The sequence below is a fragment of the Oryx dammah genome, unplaced genomic scaffold (genome assembly GCF_014754425.2).
Source record: "Oryx dammah isolate SB20612 unplaced genomic scaffold, SCBI_Odam_1.1 HiC_scaffold_25, whole genome shotgun sequence".
Lineage (NCBI taxonomy): Eukaryota > Metazoa > Chordata > Mammalia > Artiodactyla > Bovidae > Oryx > Oryx dammah.
This window is the reverse complement of record NW_024070209.1, coordinates 61,043,660-61,068,333: the sequence shown is the minus strand read 5'-3', so window position 1 is coordinate 61,068,333 and position 24,674 is coordinate 61,043,660. Positions and strand designations below refer to the sequence as shown.

The 24,674-nt window shown below is 39.4% G+C and overlaps 1 protein-coding gene and 1 non-coding gene across 2 annotated transcripts in view; both read left to right on the top strand.

Annotated features, from left to right (window-relative positions):
* Positions 1 to 960: 960 nt before the first annotated feature.
* On the top strand, positions 961 to 1,032 carry TRNAR-ACG. Its single transcript has one exon. It is a non-coding gene; the product is annotated as a tRNA-Arg (tRNA).
* Positions 1,033 to 6,346: 5,314 nt separating this feature from the next.
* The window catches only part of LOC120851330 (WD repeat containing planar cell polarity effector), a 211,973-nt gene continuing 193,645 nt past the window's right edge, over positions 6,347 to 24,674 (top strand). Inside the window, exon 1 of the mRNA XM_040224029.1 lies at positions 6,347 to 6,590. Within this exon, the coding sequence (XP_040079963.1) occupies positions 6,530 to 6,590 (61 nt within the window). The 5' untranslated portion in view covers positions 6,347 to 6,529. The remainder of the gene's footprint in view (positions 6,591 to 24,674) is intronic.

Below are 24,674 nucleotides of genomic sequence, written 5' to 3'. Positions count from 1 at the left end.
ACAAACTTCATATGACTGTTTCTGTGATTATTTTATCTGCTATGCTAGATTTTAGCTATTTGATAGTAGAGACCCTGCTTTATAAATCCCTGTATCTGTGACTCATAGTAAAATGTCAGACACCTAAGGTGCTCAAAGCTTTTGTGATATTTAATTAATAACTAGATATCATAGGACTTTCCGAGGTACAGATGACCCAGTGTTCCCAATACACCAGTCTTTTGTTAGAATAAATTAAATCTAAGTTTGAAGTCTCTTTCAGACTCCTCTGCTCTTTTACATAAACTTTATTATTGTATAATTGTTTGGTTCAGTGTTGAATATTTCAAAAATCTTTATTTCTGATAATGTGACATTGATTAAATATGTTTATGTGTATGGTTAACAGATAGTTAATATAATTCTGTGTAGATGGCAATAGACAAGAGATTATGGGAGAATACACTACATTTTAGATAATTTTGAAATTACCTAATGATGACCAGAATACCTAAGTCAACTAGGGGTTTATTTTAAACTTGTGCTATTTAGTTGTCTTTTATTTTGTACATTTTGGTGACTAGATAATCCTCAGAAAGTCTATTGATAGTAAATAACGTGTTCTAACTTTATGCCCAAGAAAGATTTCCTTAGGCTCTTTAAGGTATTTTGCTAACATACATTTCATTTTAAATGTCTTGTTAGCCCATGGTATCATCTGTCTTTGTTAAATTGCAGCAGTGTCTTCTCTTAGTTTATTTTTCTTTTCCATCGTGTTTTACATTAGGGTTTTATTTACCCTCAGGCTTCCTTTCCTTTCCAAAGTAGTCAAAGTAGCTGACCTAAGAAACCAGGGAAGACAGATATTCTGCAGATTCACTTAGCAGCAGTCCATAGCGTCGCAAAGAGTTGGACATTACTCAGGTAACTTAGCACGCACTCACAATCTTAAGACAAATAAGTATTTATTATACTGGGACTTCCCTGGTGGCTCAGACGGTAAAGCGTCTGTCTACGATGCAGGAGACCCAGGTTCAATCCCTGGGTTGGGAAGATCCCTTGGAGAAGGAAATGGCAATCCACTCCAGTACTATTGCCTGGAAAATCCTATGGACAGAGGAGCCTGGTAGGCTATAGTCCATGGGGTTGCAAAGAGTCGGACACGACTGAGCAACTTCACGTTCACGTTCATACTGTGATCTGTTTTGGAAAGAAGGCTTTAAACCTTTTGAAGATGTAACTAGAAAGTGAGAAAGGTTCTCTAAGATCCTCTCATTTTTTTATCCTCAAAATTTGGCTATCATAGATTCTCCCCTTTATAGGAGAACAATTGAGATTTAGATCAAGTTCAGTTGAAATCATGCTTCTTATTCTGTCATGAAGACCGGACATTTGAATTCAGAATGGCCTTCTGAGACATCTGAGACTGTCATCAACTGTCTTATAAAATTAAACAGAAAATAAAATGATATTTAAGAATAAATGAAAATTAAATTGTTAGACAATTTTTTTTGTTTATCTTTTTCCTTCTGCTATTCTTTTCACTTGGATAATTCTTTTTCCTAGTCAATATTAAGAAAATTTGCTGTATTTTTAGTCATTCATTGTTTTATTCATTTTTCCGTGTATAACTACTTTAGGTTTCGCTCTAAGTCCTGCATATTGGGTTTTATCCCTAGAGAAATGCATAGGGGCACTGAGTAGGGCAATATTTCTCCCCTTTGTTAGGCACTTTCTGTTTCACTGCCTTTTAAAACCTTGGCCACATCCCCTCTCAGAATGCAGAAACCAGAATTCTTCAGAAATTCTTTTCTTTCCTCCTTCAAAAACAACTGTTTATGCACTAATACACTATTTGAATGATACGAGCTCAGTCTTGACTGCTTCCTTCAGGCAGATTTTTCAAACATGGAAATTACAGCATTCTTTTTAACTGGTGGCATTCTTGAGTAAGATGCTAGACCTTTAAAGGTCTGAGTCTTTGAAAAAACCTGCACAGTTTAAAGATGGCAAGACATGTTGAGGACTAGACAGGATGTTGATTTGGTCCCCTCCCACCATGTCTATCTAGTAATTATGGATTTTTACAAATATTAAAAAATTTACTATATTAATTCTTTTTAATTTTACATGGTCTTATTAGCAGATATTTGAAGTTCAGAGGAAAATAAGGATGAATAAGCTACATTTGACTATCTTTTGCCTCCCCTCTAATGCATGACCCTGCAAAGCCTCCTCCCTAATTACACATATTTTGGGGAACCTGCAAGAGTTGTCACATGTATTCATAAATAAGTCCAGTCATTTACTAGTGGACACTAGCCATTTTAGCCATTTTCTTCTCACCTTACCTGCCACACCTGCTCCATCAACACATTATTGCTGCCACCATGTCTACTTTTGCTGGGTGTGGATCCTGCTTTGTCTGGATATCACCACTCTGAGTACAGTAATGCAAAGGGCTACCAGACCTACTTATGTTCTACTGAGCACCAACCCCTGTGGCCACTTCACAACCCTTAAACCAAATATTCCAGGGGTGGTTCTAAGTAGAATGTCTCTCTCCCCTTTGTCTTAGTCTTTTTCCATGGGAAACTGGACCAATATTGTTTATACATCGGAGCATTTTTAGAAACAACTTGTATATTTTTCTCAGTCCTCCCACCCCCAATGAAACTACAAATGAATCCTGTTTTCAAGTCCAGATCATAGACTTTACACTGTGCTAGTCTCAGAATTTCTCCTTATGTCCAAATGCAGAGTCAAAGCTTTGTACTTGACATTTTTTGCTGTCTACAGACATCGTTTTGCGTATTCTCCTCCATAATTTCCGAGTAGTTTAGGATTTTCAAATTTAGTAAAGATACGCAGTGGACCACCCACTCCAGTACTCTTGCCTGGAAAAATCCCATGGACGGAGGAGCCTGGTAGGCTGCAGTCCACGGGGTCGCGAAGAGTTGGAGACGACTGAGTGACTTCCCTTTCACTTTTCGCTTTCATGCTTTGGAGAAGGAAATGGCAACCCACTCCAGTGTTCCTGCCTGGAGAATCCCAGGGACGGCAGAGCCTGGTGGGCTGCTGTCTATGGGGTTGCACAAAGTCCGACGTGACTGAAGCGACTTAGCAGCAGCAGCAGCAACAGCACGCAATGGACCTATGGATTTTCAAGTTAAAAGCTTCTCTACCTCTTATAAAGAATAGCTAGTATGGATTAAAAAGAAGCTGTGATTGACTCTTCATTTCTGTCACCAGAGGAATGTTTCTTATTTATTTATGGCTCATCTGGGTCTTTGTTGCTGCTCAGGCTTCTCCAGTTGCAGCGAGCAGGGGCTACTCTTTGTTGGGGTGCGTAGTCTCCTCTTTACAGTGGCTTCTCTTTTGCAGATCACAACTAGGTGCAAGGGCTCAGGAGTTGTGATGTGGGTGGGTCCAGCCACTCTGTGGCAAGTGGGATCCTCTCAGACCTGGGGATTGAACCCATGTCCTCTCCTTTGGCATGTAGACTCTTAACCACTGGACCACAAGGGAAGTCTCAGGGGAATGTTTTGACAGAATCTTTATTACTGATTGACTTAAACTGAAAAGTAGACTTACAAGTGTAGTCTTCTTTTGATATGTAAGTAAAAGTGTGGCCTTCTGTTTTTGGCTAAAATTTTATCTCTAATTTGCATGATGAAACCTTATTATGTAGCTACTAACAGCTAACCTTCAGCCTTTGTTAGAATTCATAAATTCTCGTTATTGCTATCTAAGTAAACACTAAATTGAAGAGTGTTTCTATTTTCTAGTTTAGTCTACAAATTATGACTTTAGTGCTCAGTGTCAAAGAAAGTACGTGCCTGTTTCATCATATCTTTTCTTCGCTGTTCCTAGTGAAATATTAATCCATTTGCATGGCCTAATTCAATACTTCCTCTGGTGTAGAAGCTTCTCCACAATTAGGTACTTTTCCATTATAAAATCCCTCTTGTACTAAGTTGTTCATTCATTTCTCCCTATGTAAGGTAGTTCAGTTCAGTCGCTCAGTCGTATCCGACTCTTTGCAACCCCATGGACTGCAGCATGCCAGGCTTCCCTGTCTATCACCAACTCCTGGAGCTTGCTCAAACTCGAGTTGGTGATGCTATCCAACCATCTCATCCTCTGTTGTCCCCTTCTCCTCCTGCCCCCAATCCCTCCCAGCATCAGGGTCTCTTCGAGTGAGGTGGCCAAAGTATTGAAGTTTCAGCTTCAGCATCAGTCTTTCTTATGAACACCCAGGACTGATCTCCTTTAGGATGGACTGGTTGGATCTCCTTGCAGTCCAAGGGACTCTCAAGAGTCTTCTCCATCACCACAGTTCAAAAGCATCAATTCTGTATACCCCAGTACAGTAGGTGTCCTGTGGTTGCCGGCACAGAGTCTGAAAACCTGTCTGTTTAGATTCAAAGCCCACCTCTACTACCTGCTGGCTATCTGTCTTTTCTATATCTTAGTTTCCTCATTATAGGAGTAATAGTGATACTACTTCAAAGAGTTACATATTTGAGTTAATATGTGTAAAATTTTAGAAGAATGCTTGTCACAGGCAGGTCCATAGTATTATATGCTGCTATCATCTTCATTTAACTGGTGAAATCCTTTGCTTCTCTGAGGTCCTGTTAACATTTTATAATATCTCAGTAGCTTTCTCAGTGCCCTGCTGTTCCAAGCAGGCTTAAGCCCTTCTGTTATACTGTGAAATTGATTACTCTGCCATTTCAACAATTAGTAACTGTGTCTCATTAGTTGAACATGCATCTGAATCTTGATGATTATAAGTACATTGAGGTCAAAAGTAAAGGTGAGGTAAGGACTAACAAAGTCTGTATTATGTCTAAAAGTATTTTGGATTATCATTCATAAATAGTATGGGGAAATATTTTTAGTCACTCCTAATGTTAAGCTGAGAGCTTTTTTCTCCATATAATAAATGTCATAAAATATTTTTCAAGCTATTATTTTCATATAGTAGATGTCATAAAATATTCAGAAGTTTGTTGGAAATAGCAGTTCTTTTTATGATCTGTATAAAGAAAATGTCAATAGTTTATGTATTTCTAATATACAGGAAACTTTACATGTAGTATAATACATGTATTTCCAAGCAAACATTTGAAAGTTACTTCAATTCCTTTAAAATATTTGTAAAATGTTACTTTTTTTTTTAAGATTGGCCTTTGTCCAATTAGTCAAAATTAATGAAGTTCTAATTAATTTTTTTTAAAGTATAAATAATATCCATCATGGAAACAGTATCAGACTTTATTTTTTTGGGCTCCAAAATCACTGCAGATGGTGACTGCAGCCATGAAATTAAAAGACGCTTACTCCTTGGAAGAAAAGTTATGACCAACCTAGAGAGCATATTCAAAAGCAGAGACATTACTTTGCCGACTAAGGTCCGTCTAGTCAAGGCTATGGTTTTTCCAGTAGTCATGTATGGATGTGAGAGTTGGACTGTGAAGAAGGCTGAGCGCCGAAGAATTGATGCTTTTGAACTGTGGTGTTGCAGAAGACTCTTGAGAGTCCCTTGGACTGCAAGGAGATCCAACCAGTCCATTCTGAAGGAGATCAACCCTGGGATTTCTTTGGAAGGAGTGATGCTAAAGCTGAAACTCCATTACTTTGGCCACCTCATGCGAAGAGTTGACTCATTGGAAAAGACTGATGCTGGGAGGGATTGGGGGCAGGAGGAGAAGGGGACGACAGAGGATGAGATGGCTGGATGGCATCACTGACTTAATGGACGTGAGTCTGAGTGAACTCTGGGAGATGGTGATGGACAGGGAGGCCTGGCGTGCTGCGATTCATGGGGTCGCAAAGAGTCTGACACGACTGAGCGACTGAACTGAACTGAACTGAATATCCATCACTAGGCCCTACTGTTAGAACTGGGAAGAAATATAAGATGTACAACTTTGCTATCTTTTTAAATTGAATGTAGTGTAGAATATCTGGATCTATCATGACATGCAGATGAACAAATTAATTTGAATGCTAATGTGGTTTCACACAGTTTACTTCTAAGTAAATATGTTTCCTATAATAGTAACTATATACCATTCATCTTGGGAATTCCATTTTAATTAGCCTGTTTGCATGTGAAAGATTGCAAATACTTGCTTTTTAAAAATGCACCACAAAATGTTTTTGTACTTAATAACTACCTAGCAGATATTTCTTTTCCTTAAAAATCTTAAATTACTAACTAATTCTAAATAAACTCAGTTTTAAAAATCATATATTATTGGAAACCCAAATATATATATATATTCTTCCTATGTTTCTCAATGCAATGACATACTAAATTTAGGAAAAGTGATTTTTTTTTCATTTATTTCTGGGTTGTTAACCTAAGATATATTAAATTGTGTTTATTCTAATGAACTGTATCTCAAATATCAGTAGTGACAAATGATTCTTTTTATTATTTCTATGGGATCTTGATTTTATTGGCAATAGAAGATAATTAATTGACACCTCTTCTTAATTATTTTTTAAACAGCATAGAGATTCCTTCTGCCATCAGATGTCATTCTGCTTGACTGAACTGCACCTGTGGTCTTTGAAGAATACCTTACACATTGGCGGTAAATAAACTGGATTAATTTCAATATTTTTCAAATATAAGTTACAACAATATAAATACCTAATAGCAAAGGTTAGAGCCTAGATTCTCCAGTGAAACTGCATCGTTTTCTTTATACTTAATGAAAAATCAGCTGGTGGAAAGGAATTTGTTTTTGTTAACTCTGATTAACTTATTTTTGTCAACTTGAGTTACATTTTCTGTTTAAAACATTAATTTTATCCATCTAATATCTATTTCCTCTTAAGATATATCGAAGATTTTCCAGCTTTTTCCCCTGAAATTGTTCATAATAACATGTTTATATTCATAAATATTTACAGGCTTGCAAATGGTAAATGCATTTCTATTTAATATAAAAGGAGTGTTTCAAACATACAGCTCATATGTACAATTGTATCCTTGTTTTTTGCATTTCACATTTTTGGGGGAAGGGAGTATATGAATCTGTTTTAACAATGTTTATTAGTATTTGAGGATGAAGTGTATGTCATTAGGAAACATCTTTTAAAAAATCTTTTCCTTTTGAAATTCTAAAGCAACTCTTTTATTTAGGAGGACATATGTATTTAAATGTCTTCAGCATCATTTCTAAGAAAACGGTTTACCTTGCAAAGCATGTTTATAACAAATATACAACTACAGATGATGTCATTATAATTTCATTACATTTAATGTGCTTAAAGTATGTAAGGAAAGAATTTACAGTTAAAGTGGACTTAACACACATTTGCTTCCTCCCAAGATTCTTCTAAAATGAGAATAAATGAATTACTTTAATAAAGGTGTAAACCCACAAGGGCTAAGCGACTAGGAAAGGAGACAATTGCTGTTGACTTGTTTTTGGAAGGCATAGAGAAGTTACCAAAGCTCAAAAATCTGAATATTAGATGTCTACAGAAAATTGCACTGACAGCAAACTTGGGTTTCAGAAGTCTTGAGAGGTACAGAAATTTGAGGAGTCAGATAATGCAGAAGGATGAGATGGTGGCATGAGGTAATCAGAAAGAGACTAGAAAATCTCTGTAAGAGGTAGTGAGACACTGGAAATACTTGATTTTGGGAAGTTCAAAACTAGCTGCTGTGGAAAAAGATAGCGGAGAGGTGCTAAACTGAAAACAGGGAAAACTGAGGTGAAAGCTCACATAGGAATATTATTAATCCCTTTATAATCAAATTAATCTTAATCTCAGAATGTCACAGAAGGAAGAAGCTGAGGGAGTCCTCTCTGGAGAGACTACTTGGCCCCAGAGGGAAGGCCTATTTACCTTGATATTTAACGTGGTCTTCCAGGGAAACATCCAGGTCCCTGAGTGGTCAGTGAAACCACTGTTGGCAAGCCCTATTTGTGTATATTGATCTTTTAATCAGCTTTCTAGTGCCTCACTTTGAAATACGAACAGCAAGAAATGAAATATAGACGTTTCAGGAAACAGTTGAAAATTATATTGATCTTTTGGAAAGTAAAAAATGTAGCAGAAAACTTTTAATTTCAAATGAGTACAAGAAATTGGGGGAAAAAAAAACGGGAAGAAACTTATTTCACAGCTGATGAAAGTATGAGTTGGTCCAACCATTTTAGGAAATAATTTGGCATTACCTTCTTTAGCTGAAGATGTATTTTGCCTTGCTTCTGTTGTTCAGTTGCTCGGTCATGTCTGACTCTGCAACCCCACGGACTGCAGCTTGCCAGGCTTCCCTGTCCTTCACAATCTCTCAGAGCTTGCTCAAACTCACGTCCATTGAGTCAGTGATGCCATCCAACCGTTTTGGCCTCTGTTGTCCCCTTCTCCTCCTGCCTTCAATCTTTCCCAGCATCAGAGTCTTTTCTAATGAGTTGGCACTTCACATCAGGTGGCCAAAGTATTGGAGTTTCGTACAGTAGACAAAGCCTACTGACCAGTAATTCAACTCCTAGATATATACCATAATGAAAGCCTTGATACTTTGTGTGCACCAGGAAACATGTACAAAAATGTTCTTAATAGTACTTATCCTTAACTAGAAACCATACAAATGTCAATCAGCAGGAGAATGGATAAATATATTTATGCAGCAGAGAAAGTGAGTGAATTGAAACTGTATGCAACAACATAGATGAATGTCAGGCATATGTTATAGGGAAAAAGTTTAAAAAGTAAGCTGCAGCATACTTACAGTATATTTGCACTTAAAGTTCAAAAACAGTGGCTAAATTAAATAATGTATTGTTTCAGGAGACAAGTATATGTGGAAAAACTATAAAGAACATTATATTATAAACACAGAATTGAGTATAGCTCTGACAAGGAAGGGAGTGGAAGTGAAATAGTAAAGGGCACACAGCAAGTTTAAAGATAGTGTTCTTGGGAGAGGGTTCAAGATGTTAGCATAGGAAGAACCTGAACTCACCTCTCCCTATTCAGTTCAATTCAGTCGCTCAGTCATGTCAGACTCTTTGCGACCCCATGAATCGCAGCACGCCAGGCCTCCCTGTCCATCACCATCTCCCAGAGTTCACTCAGACTTGCATCCATCGAGTCAGTGATGCCATCCAGCCATCTCATCCTCTGTCGTCCCCTTCTTCTCCTGCCACCAGTCCCTCCCAGCATCAAAGTCTTTTCCAGTGAGTCAACTCTTCGCATGAGGTGGCCAAAGTAATGGAGTTTCAGCTTTAGCATCACTCCTTCCAAAGAAATCCCAGGGTTGATCTCCTTCAGAATGGACTGGTTGGATCTCCTTGCAGTCCAAGGGACTCTCAAGAGTCTTCTGCAACACCACAGTTCAAAAGCATCAATTCTTCGGCGCTCAGCCTTCTTCACAGTCCAACTCTGACATCCATACATGACTACTGGAAAAACCATAGCCTTGACTAGACGGACCTTAGTCGGCAAAGTAATGTCTCTGCTTTTGAATATGCTCTCTAGGTTGGTCATAACTTTTCTTCCAAGGAGTAAGCGTCTTTTAATTTCATGGCTGCAGTCACCATCTGCAGTGATTTTGGAGCCCCCAAAAATAAAGTCTGACACTGTTTCCACTGTTTCCCCATCTATTTCCCATGGAGTGATGGGACCGGATGCCATGATCTTCATTTTCTGAATGTTGAGCTTTAAGCCAACTTTTTCACTCTCCTCTTTTACTTTCATCAAGAGGCTTTTTAGCTCCTCTTCACTTTGTGCCATAAGGGTGGTGTCATGTGCATATCTGAGGTGATTGATATTTCTCGCGGCAATCTTGATTCCAGCTTGTGTTTCTTCCAGTCCAGCATTTCTCATGATGGACTCTGCATAGAAGTTAAATAAGCAAGGTGACAATATACAGCCTTGACGCCCTCCTTTTCCTATTTGGAACCAGTCTTTTGTTCCATGTCCAGTTCTAACTGTTGCTTCCTGACCTGCATACAGATTTCTCAAGAGGCAGATCAGGTGGTCTGGTATTCCCATCTCTTTCAGAATTTTCCACAGTTTATTGTGATCCACACAGTCAAAGGCTTTGGCATAGTCAATAAAGCAGAAATAGATGTTTTTCTGGAACTCTCTTGCTTTTTCCATGTACCAGCGGAGGTTGGCAATTTGATCTCTGGTTCCTCTGGCTTTTCTAAAACCAGCTTAAACATCAGGGAGTTCACGGTTCATGTATTGCTGAAGCCTGGCTTGTAGAATTTTGAGCATTACTTTACTAGCGTGTGAGATGAGTGCAATTGTGTGGTATTTTGAGCATTCTTTGGCATTGACTTTCTTTGGGATTGAAATGAAAACTGACCTTTTCCAGTCCTGTGGCCACTGCTGAATTGTCCAAATTTGCTGACATATTGAGTGCAGCACTTTCACGGCATCATCTTTCAGGATTTGAAATAGCTCTACTGGAATTCCATCACCTCCACTCGCTTTGTTCTTAGTGATGCTTTCTAAGGCCCACTTGACTTCATATTCCAAGATGTCTGGTTCTAGATGAGTGATCACACCATCGTGATCATCTGGGTCGTGAAGATCCTTTTTGTACAGTTCTTCCGTGTATTCTTGCCATCTCTTCCTAATGTCTTCTGCTTCTGTTAGGTCCATACCATTTCTGTCCTTTATCGAGCTATAGGCACAACAAATTTAATTCAGTACATATGGAACATGGATGAATAGAACCTCCACAACAAAAGGTAAAAGGGCAGCACTGAGATGGGTAGGAGAGACAAACAGTATTGCCAAGGGGAAAAACCACATCCCAGCCACAGCAATCCACAGCTGGGAGAGATAACAAAGGTACGGATCTTCTCTCTCAGTTGTGAGGGATTCAGGTTCCATGTCAGCCATCCCAACCCCTAGATCCTATGCAGGAGAGACAAGCCCTTAAAATACCTGACGTTGAAAACCAATGGGAAATATATCCAGGAAAATTATAAAACTGCAGGGAACAGAAAAGCCACTCCTGAACGGTGTGCATGAAAACTCAGTTGATTTGAAAATCAACACAAAAACACAAGATTGAGAAACGTATGGACTGTAGGTAAAGGGGACCCAGTTACTAATCTTAAAGCATCTGCCAGAGAGTCAGGAACCAATGGGGACACTCCCTGGGAACTGAGATACTGGCTAAAGACAAAAAAAAAAAAAATGTCTTCATGCAGGACTACAGCATGCAGGATTGGAGTTCCCCAACCAATGGTTAACTCTTGCCCTCTGCAGTGGAGGTGTGGAGTCAGCCACTAGACTGCCAGAGACGTCACAGGAGATTTCTTATGAAGGCCACTCGCAAAAACTTCAGAGCTATGTCAAAGCTGTATGTTGTCACCTTGCTTATTTAACTTCTGTGCAGAACACATCATGCAAAATACCAGGCTGAATGAAGCACAAGCTGGAATCAAGATTGCTGGGAGAAATATCAATAACCTCAGATATGCAGATAACACCAACCTAATGACAGAAAGCTTAAAGATCGTCTTGATGAAGATGAAAGAGGAGAGTGAAAAAGCTGGCTTAAAACTCAACATTCAAAAAACTAAGATCATGGCATCGGGCTCCGTCACTTCATGGCAAGTAGATGGGGAAACAATGGAAACAGTGACACATTTTGTTTTCTTAGGCTCCAAAATCACTGTGAATGGTGACTACAGCCATGAAATTAAAAGGTTATTGCTCTTTGGAAGAAAAGCTATGACAAACCTGGATAGCATATTAAAAAGCAGAGACATCACTTTGCTGACAAAGGTCCGTATGGTCAAAGCTATGGTTTTTCCAATAGTCATGTATGGATGTGAGAGTTGGACCAGAAAGAAGGCTTACTGCTGAAGACTTGTTGCTTTTGAACTGTGTTGTTGAAGAAGACTTTTGAGAGTCCCTTGGGCAGTGTGGAGATCAAACCAGTGAATCCTATAAGAAATCAACCCTGAATACTCATTGGAAGGATTGATGCTGAAACTGAAGCTCTAATACTTTGGCTACCTAATGTGAGGAACGGACTCATTGAAAAAGACCCTGACGCTGGGAAAAGTTGAAGATAAAAGGAAAAGAGGGTAGCAGAGGACAAGGTGGTTAGATAGCATCATCAACTCAATGGACACAAGTTGGAGCAAACTCTTAGAGATAGTGAAAGCCAGGGAAGTCTGGCATGCTGCAGTCTATGCGGTTGCAAAGAGTTGGACATGACTTAGCAGCTGAACAGCAATAACAATAATAATCATCTAGTGTGCAGTAACAAATAACTCCAGAAAGAATGAAATGATGGAGCCAAAGCAAAAACAATACCCATCTGTGGATGTGACTGGTGATAGAAGCAAGGTCCGATGCTGTAAAGAGCAATATTGCATAGGAACCTGGAATGTCGGGTCCATGAATCAAGGCAAATTGGAAGTGGTCAAACAAGAGATGGCAAGAGTGAACGTCGACATTCTAAGAATCAGCGAACTAAAATGGACTGGAATGGGTGAATTTAACTCAGATGACCGTTATATCTACTACTGCGGACAGGAATCCTGTAGAAGAAATGGAGTAGCCATCATGGTCAACAAAAGAGTCCAAAATGCAGTACTGACAACAGAATGATCTCTGTTCGTTTCCAAGGCAAACCACTCAATATCACAGTAATCCAAGTCTATGCCCCAACCAGTAACACTGAAGAAGCTGAAGTTGAACAGTTCTGTGAAGACCTACAAGACCCTTTAGGACTAACACCCAAAAGAGATGTCCTTTTCATTATAGGGGCCTGGAATGCAAAAGTAGGAAGTCAAGAAACACCTGGAGTACAGGCAAATTTGGCCTTGGAATGTGGATTGAACCAGGGCAAAGACTAATAGAGTTTTCCAAGAAAATGCACTGGTCATAGCAAACACCCTCTTCCACCAACACAAGAGAAGACTCTACACATGGACATCACCAGATGGTCAATACCGAAATCAGATTGATTATATTCTTTGCAGCCAAAGATGGAGAAGCTCTATAATACAGTCAACAAAACCAAGACCAGGAACTGACTGTGGCTCAGATCATGAACTCCTTCTTGCCAAATTCAGACTTAAATTGAAGAAAGTAGGGAAAACTACTAGACCATTCAGGTATGACCTAAATCAAATCCCTTATGATTATACAGTGGAAGTGAGAAATAGATTTAAGGGACTAGATATGATAGATAGAGTCCCTGATGAACTATGGAATGAGGTTCGTGACATTGTATAGGAGACTGGGATCAAGACCATCCCCATGGAAAAGAAATGCAAAAAAGCAAAATGGCTGTCTGGGGAGGCCTTACAAATAGCTGTGAAAAGAAGAGAGGCGAAAAGCAAAGGAGAAAAGGAAAGATATAAGCATCTGAATGCAGAGTTCCAGAGAATAGCAAGAAGAGATATGAAAGCCTTCCTCATCGATCAATGCAAAGAAATAGAGGAAAAGAACAGAATGGGAAAGACTAGAGATCTCTTCAAGAAAATTAGAGATACCAAGGGAACATTTCATGCAAAGATGGGCTCGATAAAGGACAGAAATGGTCTGGACCTAACAGAAGCAGAAGATATTATGAAGTGACAAAAGTACACAGAAGAACTGTACAAAAAAGATCTTCAAAACCAAGATAATCACGATGGTGTGATTATCACCTAGAGCCAGACATCCTGGAATGTGAAGTCAAGTGGGCCTTAGAAAGCATCACTAAAAACAAAGCTAGTGGAGGTGATGGAATTCCAGTAAAGCTATTTCAAATCCCAAAAGGTGATGGTGTGAAAGTGCTGAACTCAATATGCCAGCAAATTTGGACAACTCAGCAGTGGCCACAGGACTGGAAAAGGTCAGTTTTCATTCCATTCCCAAAGAAAGGCAATGCGAAAGAATGCTCAAACTACTGCACAATTGCACTCATCTCACATGATAGTAAAGTAATGCTCAAAATTCCCCAAGCCAGGCTTCAGCAATACGTGAACTGTGAACTCCCTGATGTTCAAGCTGGTTTTCGAAAAGGCAGAGGAACCAGAGATCAAATTGCCAACCTCTGCTGGTACATGGAAAAAGCAAGAGAGTTCCAGAAAAACATCTATTTCTGCTTTATTGACTATGCCAAATTCTTTGACTGTGTGGATCACAATAAACTGTGGAAAATTCTGAAAGAGATGGGAATACCAGACCATCTGACCTGCCTCTTGAGAAACACATATGCAGGTCAAGAAGCAACAGTTCGAACTGGACATGGAACAATAGACTGGTTCCAAATAGGAAAAGGAGTATGTCAAGGCTGTATATTCAACCTGCTTATTTAATTTATATGCAGAGTACATCATGAGAAATGCTGGGCTGGAAAAATCACAAGCTGGAATCAAGGTTGCTGGGAGAAATATCAATCACCTCAGATATGCAGATGACACCACCCTTATGGCGGAAAGTGAAGAGGAGCTAAAAAGCCTCTTGATGAAAGTGAAAGTGGAGAGTGAAAAAGTTGGCTTAAAGCTCAACATTCAGAAAATGAAGATCATGGCATCTGGTCCCATCACTTCATGGGAAATAGATGGGGAAACAGTGGAAACAGTGTCAGATTTTATTTTTGGGGGCTCCAAAATCACTGCAGATGGTGACTGCAGCCATGAAATTAAAAGACACTTACTCCTTGGAAGGAACATTATGACCAACCTAGAGAGCATATTTAAAAGCAGAGACATTACTTTGCCAACAAAGGTCCATCTGGTCAAGGCCATGGTTTTTCCAGTGGTCATGTATGGATGTGAGAGTTGGACTTGAAGAAAGCTGAGCACCGAAGAATTGATACTTTTGAACTGTGGTGTTGGAGAAGACTCTTGGGAGTCCCTTGGGCTGCAAGGAGTTCCAACCAGCCCATTCTGAAGGAGATCAGCCCTGGGTGTTCTTTGGAAAGAATTATGCTAAAGCTGAAACTCCAATACTTTGGCCACCTCATGCGAAGAAGCCTGACTCATTGGCTCATGACTCATTGGAAAACCCTGTGATGCTGAGAGGGATTGGGGGCAGGAGGAGTAGGGGACAACAGAGGATGTGATGGCTGGATGGCATCACTGACTCGCTGGACGTGAGTCTGAGTGAACTCCGGGAGTTGGTGATGGACAGGGCTGCCTGGGGTGCTGCGATTCATGGGGTCGCAAAGAGTCAGACATGACTGAGCGACTGAACTGAACTGAACTGAACATTATGTCTTTAAAAACATTGTATATTCCTTAATTAAAAAATATTTTATTGCTAAAATTGCTGAACATCATAGGAACTTTAAGGAAGTCTTAATGTTTGAGCTGCCTCAATGTTGATAAGTTTGGTTGCTAAAGGTTGGAGAGCCTATGGTAATTTCTTAAAATAAGACAACAGTGAAGTTCACCACATTGATGGACTTTTCACAAATGATTTCTCTATAGCATGCAACGGTGTTTGTTAGGATTTTTACCTGAAGTAATACTTTCAAAACTGGAGTCAATCCTCTCGAATCCTGCTGCTGTTTTATGAGCTAAGTTTACACGATATTCTAAATCCCTTGTTGTCATTTCAGTAATCTTCATAGCATCCATACTAGGAGTAGGCTTATTTCATCTCAGGAAACCACTTTCTTTAATGATACATAAGAAGCATCTCCTTAAGTGTTAAATATTCTCTAGAGATTACAATGAAATTCAGTCTCATCTTCAGACTCCACGTCTAATTATAGTTCTATTGCTATTTTCACAACGTTACTACCTCCACTGAAGTCTTGACGTCTTCAATGTTGTCCATGAGGGTTGAAATCAAGTTTTTCCAAACCCGTGTTAATGTTGATATTTTTATCTCTTCCCATGAAACATGAATATTCTTAATGGCACCCAGAATGGAATTGCAAAGTTGGACACAGCTTTACAACTGAACAACTAGAATGATGAATCCATTCCACAAGGTTTCTTTCTTTCTTTTTTTGTGCCATGCCACATGGCTTACAGGATCTTAGTTCCTGTACCAGAGATTGAAACCAGGCCCCAGCTGTGAAAGTGATGAGTCCTAACTGTTGGGCCACCAGGGAATTCCTAGAAGGTTTTCAGTTGAATTTGCCCAAATCTATTATATGGATCACTGTTTACAGCAGCTATAGCCTTAAGAATTGTTTTTCGTAAACCATAAGACTTGAATGTCAAAATTACTCCTTGATCCATGGACTACAGAATAAGTGTTGTTCTAGCAGTCATAAAAACAACATTAATCTAATTGTACATCTTCTGTCAGTGTTCTTGAGTGACCAGATGAATTGTCAATGAACAGTAATATTTTGAAAGCAGTCTTAGTTTCTGAGCTGTAGGTCACAATGGTAGGCTTAAATTATTCAGTAAGCCCTGTTGTCAACAGATATGCTATCATCCAGGCTTTGTAGTTCCATTTATAGAGCACAGGCAGAGTAGATTTTGCAGAATGTTAAGGGCCCTAGGATTGGTTGTGCATTGACTTCTGCTTGAAGTCACCAGCTGCATTAGCCCCTAAGAAGAGAGTCAGCCTGTCCTTCAAAACTTTGAAAACAGTCATTGACTTTTCCTTTCCAACTGTGTAATTTCTAGATGGCATCTGCTTTCAAGAGAAGGTCATTTATCTACATTGAAAATTTGTTGTTTATTGTAGCCACCTTCATTAATTTGGACTTACCAGGTGGTTCAGTGATAAAGAATCCACCTGCCAATGCAGGAAATGCAAGAGATCAATCCAGCTTTGATCCCTGGATTAGGAAGATCCCTTGGAGGAGGAAATGGCAATTGACCCCAGTATTCTTGCCTGGGAAATTCCATGGACGACAGAGCCTGGCAGGCTACAGTCCATGGGGCTGCAAATGAGTTGGACCCAACTGAGTGACTGAGCACAAGCACTTCATTAATTATTTTAGCTAGATCTTCTAGATCACTTGGTGCACATTCTACATCTACACTTGTTACTTTCCCTTGTATTTTTACATTCTGAGTATGGTTTCTTTCCTTAAACATTGTAAACCAACCTCTGTTAGCTTTAGACATTTCTTCTGCAGCTTCTTCACCTCTCTTAGTCTTCATAAAATTGAAGGGTTAGGACCTTGCTTTGCATTAGACTTTGGCTTATGGAATGTTGTGGCTAATCTGTCCAGGTCGCCAACTCTTTCTCCATTATCACCAATAAAGTTGTTTCTTATCATTTCTTATCATTTGTGCGTCCAGTGGAGAAACACTTTTTCCTTTAAGAACCTTTCCTGTACAGTCACAACTTATCTGTTTGACTCAGGAGGCCTAGCTCTCAGCCTGTCGTGACTTTCAACATGCATTCTTCAGTGTATATGTTAGTCATGTCCAACTCTTTGTGACCCCATGAACTGTAGCACACCAGACTCCTATGTCCATGGAATTCTCCAGGCCAGAAAGCTGGAGTAGTTTGCCATGCTTTTCTCCAGGGGATCCTCCTAACCCAGGGGTTGAACCTGGGTCTCCCACATTGCAGTCAGTAAGATTATGGGTCTCTCACATTCCTCAGTAAGCTTAATCATTTCTAACTTTTGATTTAAAGTGATTTAAAGTGCAATTCTTCCTTTCAGCTGGACACTTAGAGACCTCTGTAGGGTTGTCAATTGGCTTAATTTTAATATTGCTGTGTATTTAGGAATTGTTATTGTTATTCAGTTGCTAAGTACTGTTCAACTCTTTGCAACCCAATGGACTTCAGCATGCCAGGCTTCTCTGTTCTTCACTATCTCCAGGAGTTTGCTCAAACTCATGTCCATTGAGTCCGTGATACCATCCAACCACTCATCTTCTGTCACCCACTTCTGCTGCACTCAGTCTTTCCCATCATCAGGGTATTTTCCACTGAGTTGGCTCTTCACATCAGGTGGCCAAAGTATTGGAGCTTCAGCTTCAGCATCAGTCCTTCCAATGAATATTCAGGGCTGATTTCGTTTAGGATGGACTGGTTTGATCTCCTTGCTCTCGAGTCCTCTAGCACCACAATTTGAAAGCATCAATTCTTTGGCATAACTTTTATTTAGTAATAAATGCACTTTCAGAAAACTGCAGGAAATAAGGACAGGGAAGCCTGGCGTGCTGCAGTTCATGGGGTTGGAAAGAGTCGGACACTGAGCCACTGAACAACAACAACAAATGCATTCAGAAAAAAGAGAAAAACACGGTGTTATGAATAGCTGTCTCTGAAGAGCGGAAGTACAGGAAATTAAACTTTTTTGTTCTTTTCTAGATTTTATACAGTGAACACATTACTTCTGTAATCAAGAAGCCAAATTATATTGACATCGGCATAAGAATGATAGAAAAAAAGGAAATGAACGCTATGACCAAAGACAGTGGTGCACACAGGTCCCAGGAGGCAGTAAGATCTGCCCCAGCTGGATCTTCAGCAGGGCTTATCTGTTCTCCTTCCTGGGAACATTCTTTTTGAACCCATGTGCAATCCTACTTCTTTAGGGCTCAGCTTTACTAAGTCACCTAGAGAAGCCTTCACTGCCATTGAGACTAAGTTTGTAACCCTCTTATATATTCTCATTATGTTTGACATTTAAAGTAGTTTTTGAATTGAGGTATAATTGAGTTATAACATTAAGTTAGTTTCCAGCGTACAGCATAATGATTTCGTAAGTCTGATTAATATCTACCACTATATATAGTTTTTCCTGTGATAAAAACTTTTAATATTTATCTCTTTGCAATTTTCAAATATGCAATACATCGTTATTAACTGGAGTCACCATGCTGTACATGATATCCCCATGACTTGTTTATTTTGTAACTGAAGTTTGTGCCTTTTGATCCCGTTCACCCATTTCATTTAGCCTCCCCTTCACCCTCCTGACTTTGGCAACCAATCTGTTCCCTGTGTCTGTGAGTTTGTGTTTCTTTCTTTTTTTTTTTTTTTTTTTAAGATTCTGCATGTAAGTGGAGTTCTACGGCATTTGTCTCTCTCTGACTTGTTTCACTTAGCATAGTGACCTCAAGGTCCATTCAAGTTGTCACAAATGGTAGGATTTCATTCTTTTGATGGCTTAATTCCATTCTGAATATATACTGCGTCTTCTTTATCCATTCATTCACTGATGGGTACCTAGATCTTGGCTACTGTAAATAATGCTGCAATGATCATGATATAATGGTACCTATATCTTTTTGTGTTAGTGTTTTTATGTTCTTTGGATAAATACCCAGAGGGGAAGTTGCTGGATAATATGATAGTTCTACTGTTAATTTTTTGAGAATCCTGAATACTGTTTTCCATAGTGACTGCACCGATTTACATTTCCACCAGCAGTGCTGAAGTGTCCCCTGTTCTCCACATCCCTCACCAACATTTGTTATTTCTTACCTTTTTGATAAATGTTATTCTACATAATCTGAAATAATCACAAAGTTTTATTGGAAACTTGCTAGTATAGAGAATTTTGTATCTTGAACCATTTGAGAGTAAGTTACCAACCTGATGCCTCACCACTCCCAAATACTTTAGTGTGTGTTTCCTAAAGAAAAGATGTAGTCCAGTGTCACGTATATAACCATCAGAATCAAGAAATTAATGGTAATAATAGTGCTCCCATCTAACACGCAAAGAGTTTCACCCATTGTCCTTTTTTAAAAAAAATATTTTTTGGTTGTGTAGGGTCTTCATTGCTGTGCGGACTTTCTCTCGTTGTGACAAGAGAGGGCTATTGTATAGCTGCACTATGCAGCTTCTCATTGCTGTGGCTTCTCTTGTTGCAGAGCACAGACTCTAGGGCACATGGGCTTAGTAGTTGTGGCTCCCGGGCTCTAGAACACAGACTCAGTAGTTGTGGCACATGGGCTTAGTCACTCAATGACATGTGGGTTCCTGGATCAGGAATAAAACCCATGTCTCCTGTATTGGTAGGCAGATTCTTCACCACTGAGTCACCAGGGAAGCCCCAACTGTCCTTTTTATAGCAAATGGTTGTTGTTCAGAATTATGTTACATTTAGTTATCATGTCTCTTTAGTCTCTAATTCTGAAACAAATCCTTCAGCTTTTTAATTTTTAAAAATTTATTTTTTAACGTTTGTGACTTCAACACTTATGAAGATTTTATACCACTTACTTTGTAGTATATCCCTAAATTTAGATACATTTGAAGTTTCCTCATAAGTAGATTCAGATTATGCTTGCTTGGTGGGAAGTATACAGAAGAATAGTGCTGTATTCTCAATGCATCCTAACATGCAGTGCACAATTTCAATCCATGTCTTTATTGATGGTGTTCATGATCACTTGGTTAAGGCGGTGTCTGCTAGGCTGCTCCACTGCAAAGTTACTATCTCCTGTAGAGTTAATATTTTGCAAGGTGTTACATTGAAAATATGTGAATATCTTATTCTTCATTAAACTTTAAATATTTTTAATAGGTGTATGTATTTTTTAAAAACAGGAGTGATCTGTGATGATCTTTTATTTGTTTTGCCATGTGGGCTCTTAGTTCCCTGACCAGGGGTTGAAACCGTTCCCCTTGTACTGGAAGCACAGAGTGATAACCACTGGACTGCCAGGGAAGTCCCTGCTGCTGCTGCTGCTAAGTCGCTTCAGTCGTGTCCGACTCTGTGCGACCCCATAGACGGCAGCCCATCAGGCTCCCCCGTCCCTGGGATTCTCCAGGCAAGAACACTGGAGTGGGTTGCCATTTCCCTCTCCAATACATGAAAGTGAAGAGTGAAAGTGAAGTCACTCAGTCGTGTCCGACTCTTTGCGACCCCATGGACTGCAGCCTACCAGGCTCCTCCATTCATGGGATTTTCCAAGCAAGAGTATTGGAGTGGGGTGCCATTGCCTTCTCCGAGGGAAGTCCCTAAAAAATATATATATATTCCCCCCCCACCCAGGGAAGCCCAAAGTTTCCAGGATGTTATACTTAACTTTTCTCAACATTTAAAACCTCTAAATTATCTCCTCTACTCTTAGGTTTTGACTCCATCTCTAAGTAAGTCTCATTTGACTCTGCACACATATATCTTGCTACCTTCTGGATATCTTTTTTTTTTTTTTAATTTTACTTTACAATACTGTATTGGTTTTGCCATACATCAACATGAATCCGCCACGGGTGTACATGAGTTCCCAATCCCGAACCCCCCTCACACCTCCCTCTCTGTACCATCTCTCTGGGTCATCCCAGTGCACCAGCCCCAAGCATCTTGTATCCTGCCTCGAACCTAGACTGGCAATTCGTTTCTTATATGATATTATACATGTTTCAATGCCATTCTCCCAAATCATCCCACCCTCTCTCTCTCCCACAGAGTCCAAAAGTCTGTTCTATACATCTGTGTCTCTTTTGCTGTCTCGCATACAGGGTTATCATTACAATCTTTCTAAATTCCATATATATGTGTTAGTATACTGTATTGGTGTTTTTCTTTCTGGCTTACTTCACTCTGTATAATCAGCTCCAGTTTCATCCACCTCATTAGAAATGATTCAAATGTATTCTTTTTAGTGGCTGAGTAATACTCCATTGTGTATATGTACCACAGCTTTCTTATCCATTCATCTGGTGATGGACATCTAGGTTGCTTCCATGTCCTGGCTATTATAAACAATGCTGCGATGAACATTGGGGTACACGTGTCTCTTTCAATTCTGGTTTCCTTGGTGTGTATGCCCAGCAGTGGGATTGCTGGGTCACAAGGAAGTTCTATTCCCAGTTTTTTAAGGAGTCTCCACACTGTTCTCCATAGTGGCTGTACTAGTTTGCATTCCCACCAACAGTGTAAGAGGGTTCCCTTCTCTCCCCTCCCTTTCCAGCATTTATTGCTTGTAGACTTTTGGATTGCAGCCATTCTGACGAGTGTGAAATGGTACCTCATTGTGGTCTTGATTTGCATTTCTCTGATAATGAGTGATGCTGAGCATCTTTTCATGTGTTAGCCATCCGTATGTCTTCTTTGGAGAAATGTCTATTTAGTTCTTTGGCCCATTTTTTGATTGGGTCGTTTATTTTTCTGGAATTGAGCTGCATGAGTTGCTTGTATATTTTTTAGATTAATTCTTTGTCAGTTGCTTCATTTGCTATTATTTTCTCCCATTCAGAAGGCTGTCTTTTCACATTGCTTATCATTTCCTTTGTTGTGCAGAAGCTTTTAATTTTAATTAGATCCCATTTGTTTATTTTTGCTTTTATTTCCAGTATTCTGGGAGGTGGGTCATAGAGGATCCTGCTGTGATTTGTGTCGAAGAGTCTTTTGTCTATGTTCTCCTCTAGGAGTTTTATAGTTTCTGGTCTTAAACATTTAGATCTTTAATCCATTTTGAGTTTATTTTTGTGTATGGTGTTAGAAAGTGATATAGTTTCACAAGTGGTTGACCAGTTTTCCCAGCACCACTTGTTAAAAGAGATTGTCTTTAATCCATTTCATATTTTTGCCTCGTTTGTTGAAGATAAGGTGTCCATAGGTGTGTGGATTTATCTCTGGGCTTTCTATTTTGTTCCACTGATCTATATTTCTGTCTTTGTGCCAGTACCATACTGTCTTGATGACTGTGGCTTTGTAGTAGAGCCTGAAGTCAGGCAAGTTGATTCCTCCAGTTCCATTCTTCTTTCTCAAGATTGCTTTGGCTCTTCAAGGTTTTTTGTATTTCCATGCAAATTGTGAAATTATTTGTTCTAGCTCTGTGAAAAATACCATTGGTAGCTTGATAGGGATTGCATTGAATCTATAGATTGCTTTGGGGTAGTATACTCATTTTCACTATTTTGATTCTTCTGATCCATGAACACGGTATGTTTCTCCATCTATTAGTGTCCTCTTTGATTTCTTTCACCAGTGTTTTATAGTTTTCTATATATAGGTCTTTAGTTTCTTGAGGTAGATATATTCCTAAGTATTTTATTCTTTTCTTTGCAATGATGAATGGAATTGTTTCCTTAATTTCTTTTTCTACTTTCTCATTATTAGTGTATAGGAATGCAAGAGATTTCTGTGTGTTGATTTTATATCCTGCAACTTTACTATATTCATTGATTAGCTCTAGTAATTTTCTGGTGGAGTCTTTAGGGTTTTCTATGTAGAGGATCATGTCATGTGCAAACAGTGAGAGTTTGACTTCTTCTTTTCCAATTTGGATTCCTTTTATTTCTTTTTCTGCTCTGATTGCTGTGGCCAAAACTTCCAGAACTGTGTTGAATAGTAGTGGTGAAAGTCGGCACCCTTGTCTTGTTCCTGACTTTAGGGGAAATGCTTTCAATTTTTCACCCTTGAGGATAATGTTTGCTGTAGGTTTGTCATATATAGCTTTTATTATCTTGAGGTATCCTAAATATATTTTTAACTTAATTTGTCCCTACGGGCTCAGGTACCATTTTATTCAGTGATTTTAATCCATTAGTACCATTATTTATTCTGATGTTTAAGTTGTCCCTGAGTGGTTAGTGGGACACCTTGCAAGCTGACTTCTCTTATCATTGTGCCACATCCCTGTCAATACTTGGGCATTTCCATTCTTTCTGGCACAACAGATCTGATCTATCAGACTGTTATTATATTGATACCTTCCCTTCCTCAGTGCTAGAATCAGCCAGTTCTCTAAGGAGCTTGGTTCCTTTTAGAGGAGAATGGTTTCTAGAAGCCAAGGTGTGCTTCAGGTACACTCATTGCTCGTGGAGTATCGTTGCTCCCAGGCACTGTCAGTGGCCAGAGCTTAGGGTATGTATTTGTATGCCTACACACTTACTTGCATCCACATTCATAACTGTACCTCTGTATATTGAAAACCATGAGTTCACACCAGTACCTTAAATTCTAGTCTGTCACCACAGGGTTCATTCTAATGTTCTCTCTTTTTTATATTTGTACTTCTCACACAGTGGGAAAGCTGGGGCTTCCGTATCTTTATTTTATTTATTTAAAATCACCCTGTATGCAGACAGTCTTCTATCTCTTTGGCAGCTCTCTTCCCTGCATGGATATCTTTGTAGGTTCTGACACCCTTTGTTGGGCTCCCCGTGTATGTGGGTGTCCTCCACACTTTATTCAGCCTCTGACAGCCAACACGAGGCCATTGCTCCTATGAATGTCCCTCTCACCCTGCTAGGACTGTGACATACCATGTCAGACTCACTCTCCGTATCCCCATCTTGTCCTGCTTTTGTTTTAAGAGCCATGCTAAGTCGTGTCAGTAGTGTCCAACTCTGTACGACCCCACAGATGGCAGCCCACCAGGCTCCTCCATCCCTGGGATTCTTCAGGCAAGAATACTGGAGTGGGTTGCCATTTCCTTCTCCAATTTTAAGAGCCATACGCTGGTCCAAATGCAGTAGTTCAGACTTGTGCACAGAATTCATGGCCACTTGTTATCTTCACAGTTCTATTCTAGAGTTGTAATATTTAGATGCATGAAATGATGGAATATTGGAGGATATTGCCTATGTACAATAATGCATATGGTTCTTAGATTTTTTTTTAAGAATCTTTTTATTATTCCTGGGTTGGGAAGATCCCCTGGAGAAGAGATAGGCTACCTACTCTAATATTCTAATATTCTAATATTATATACTCTAATATCCTGGTGGCTCAGCTGGTAAAAGAATCCTCCTGGAGTGCGGGAGACCTGGGTTCATTCACTGGGTTGGAAAGATCCCTTGGAGAATGAAAAGGCTACCCACCCCAGTATTCTGGCCTGGAGAATTCCATGGAC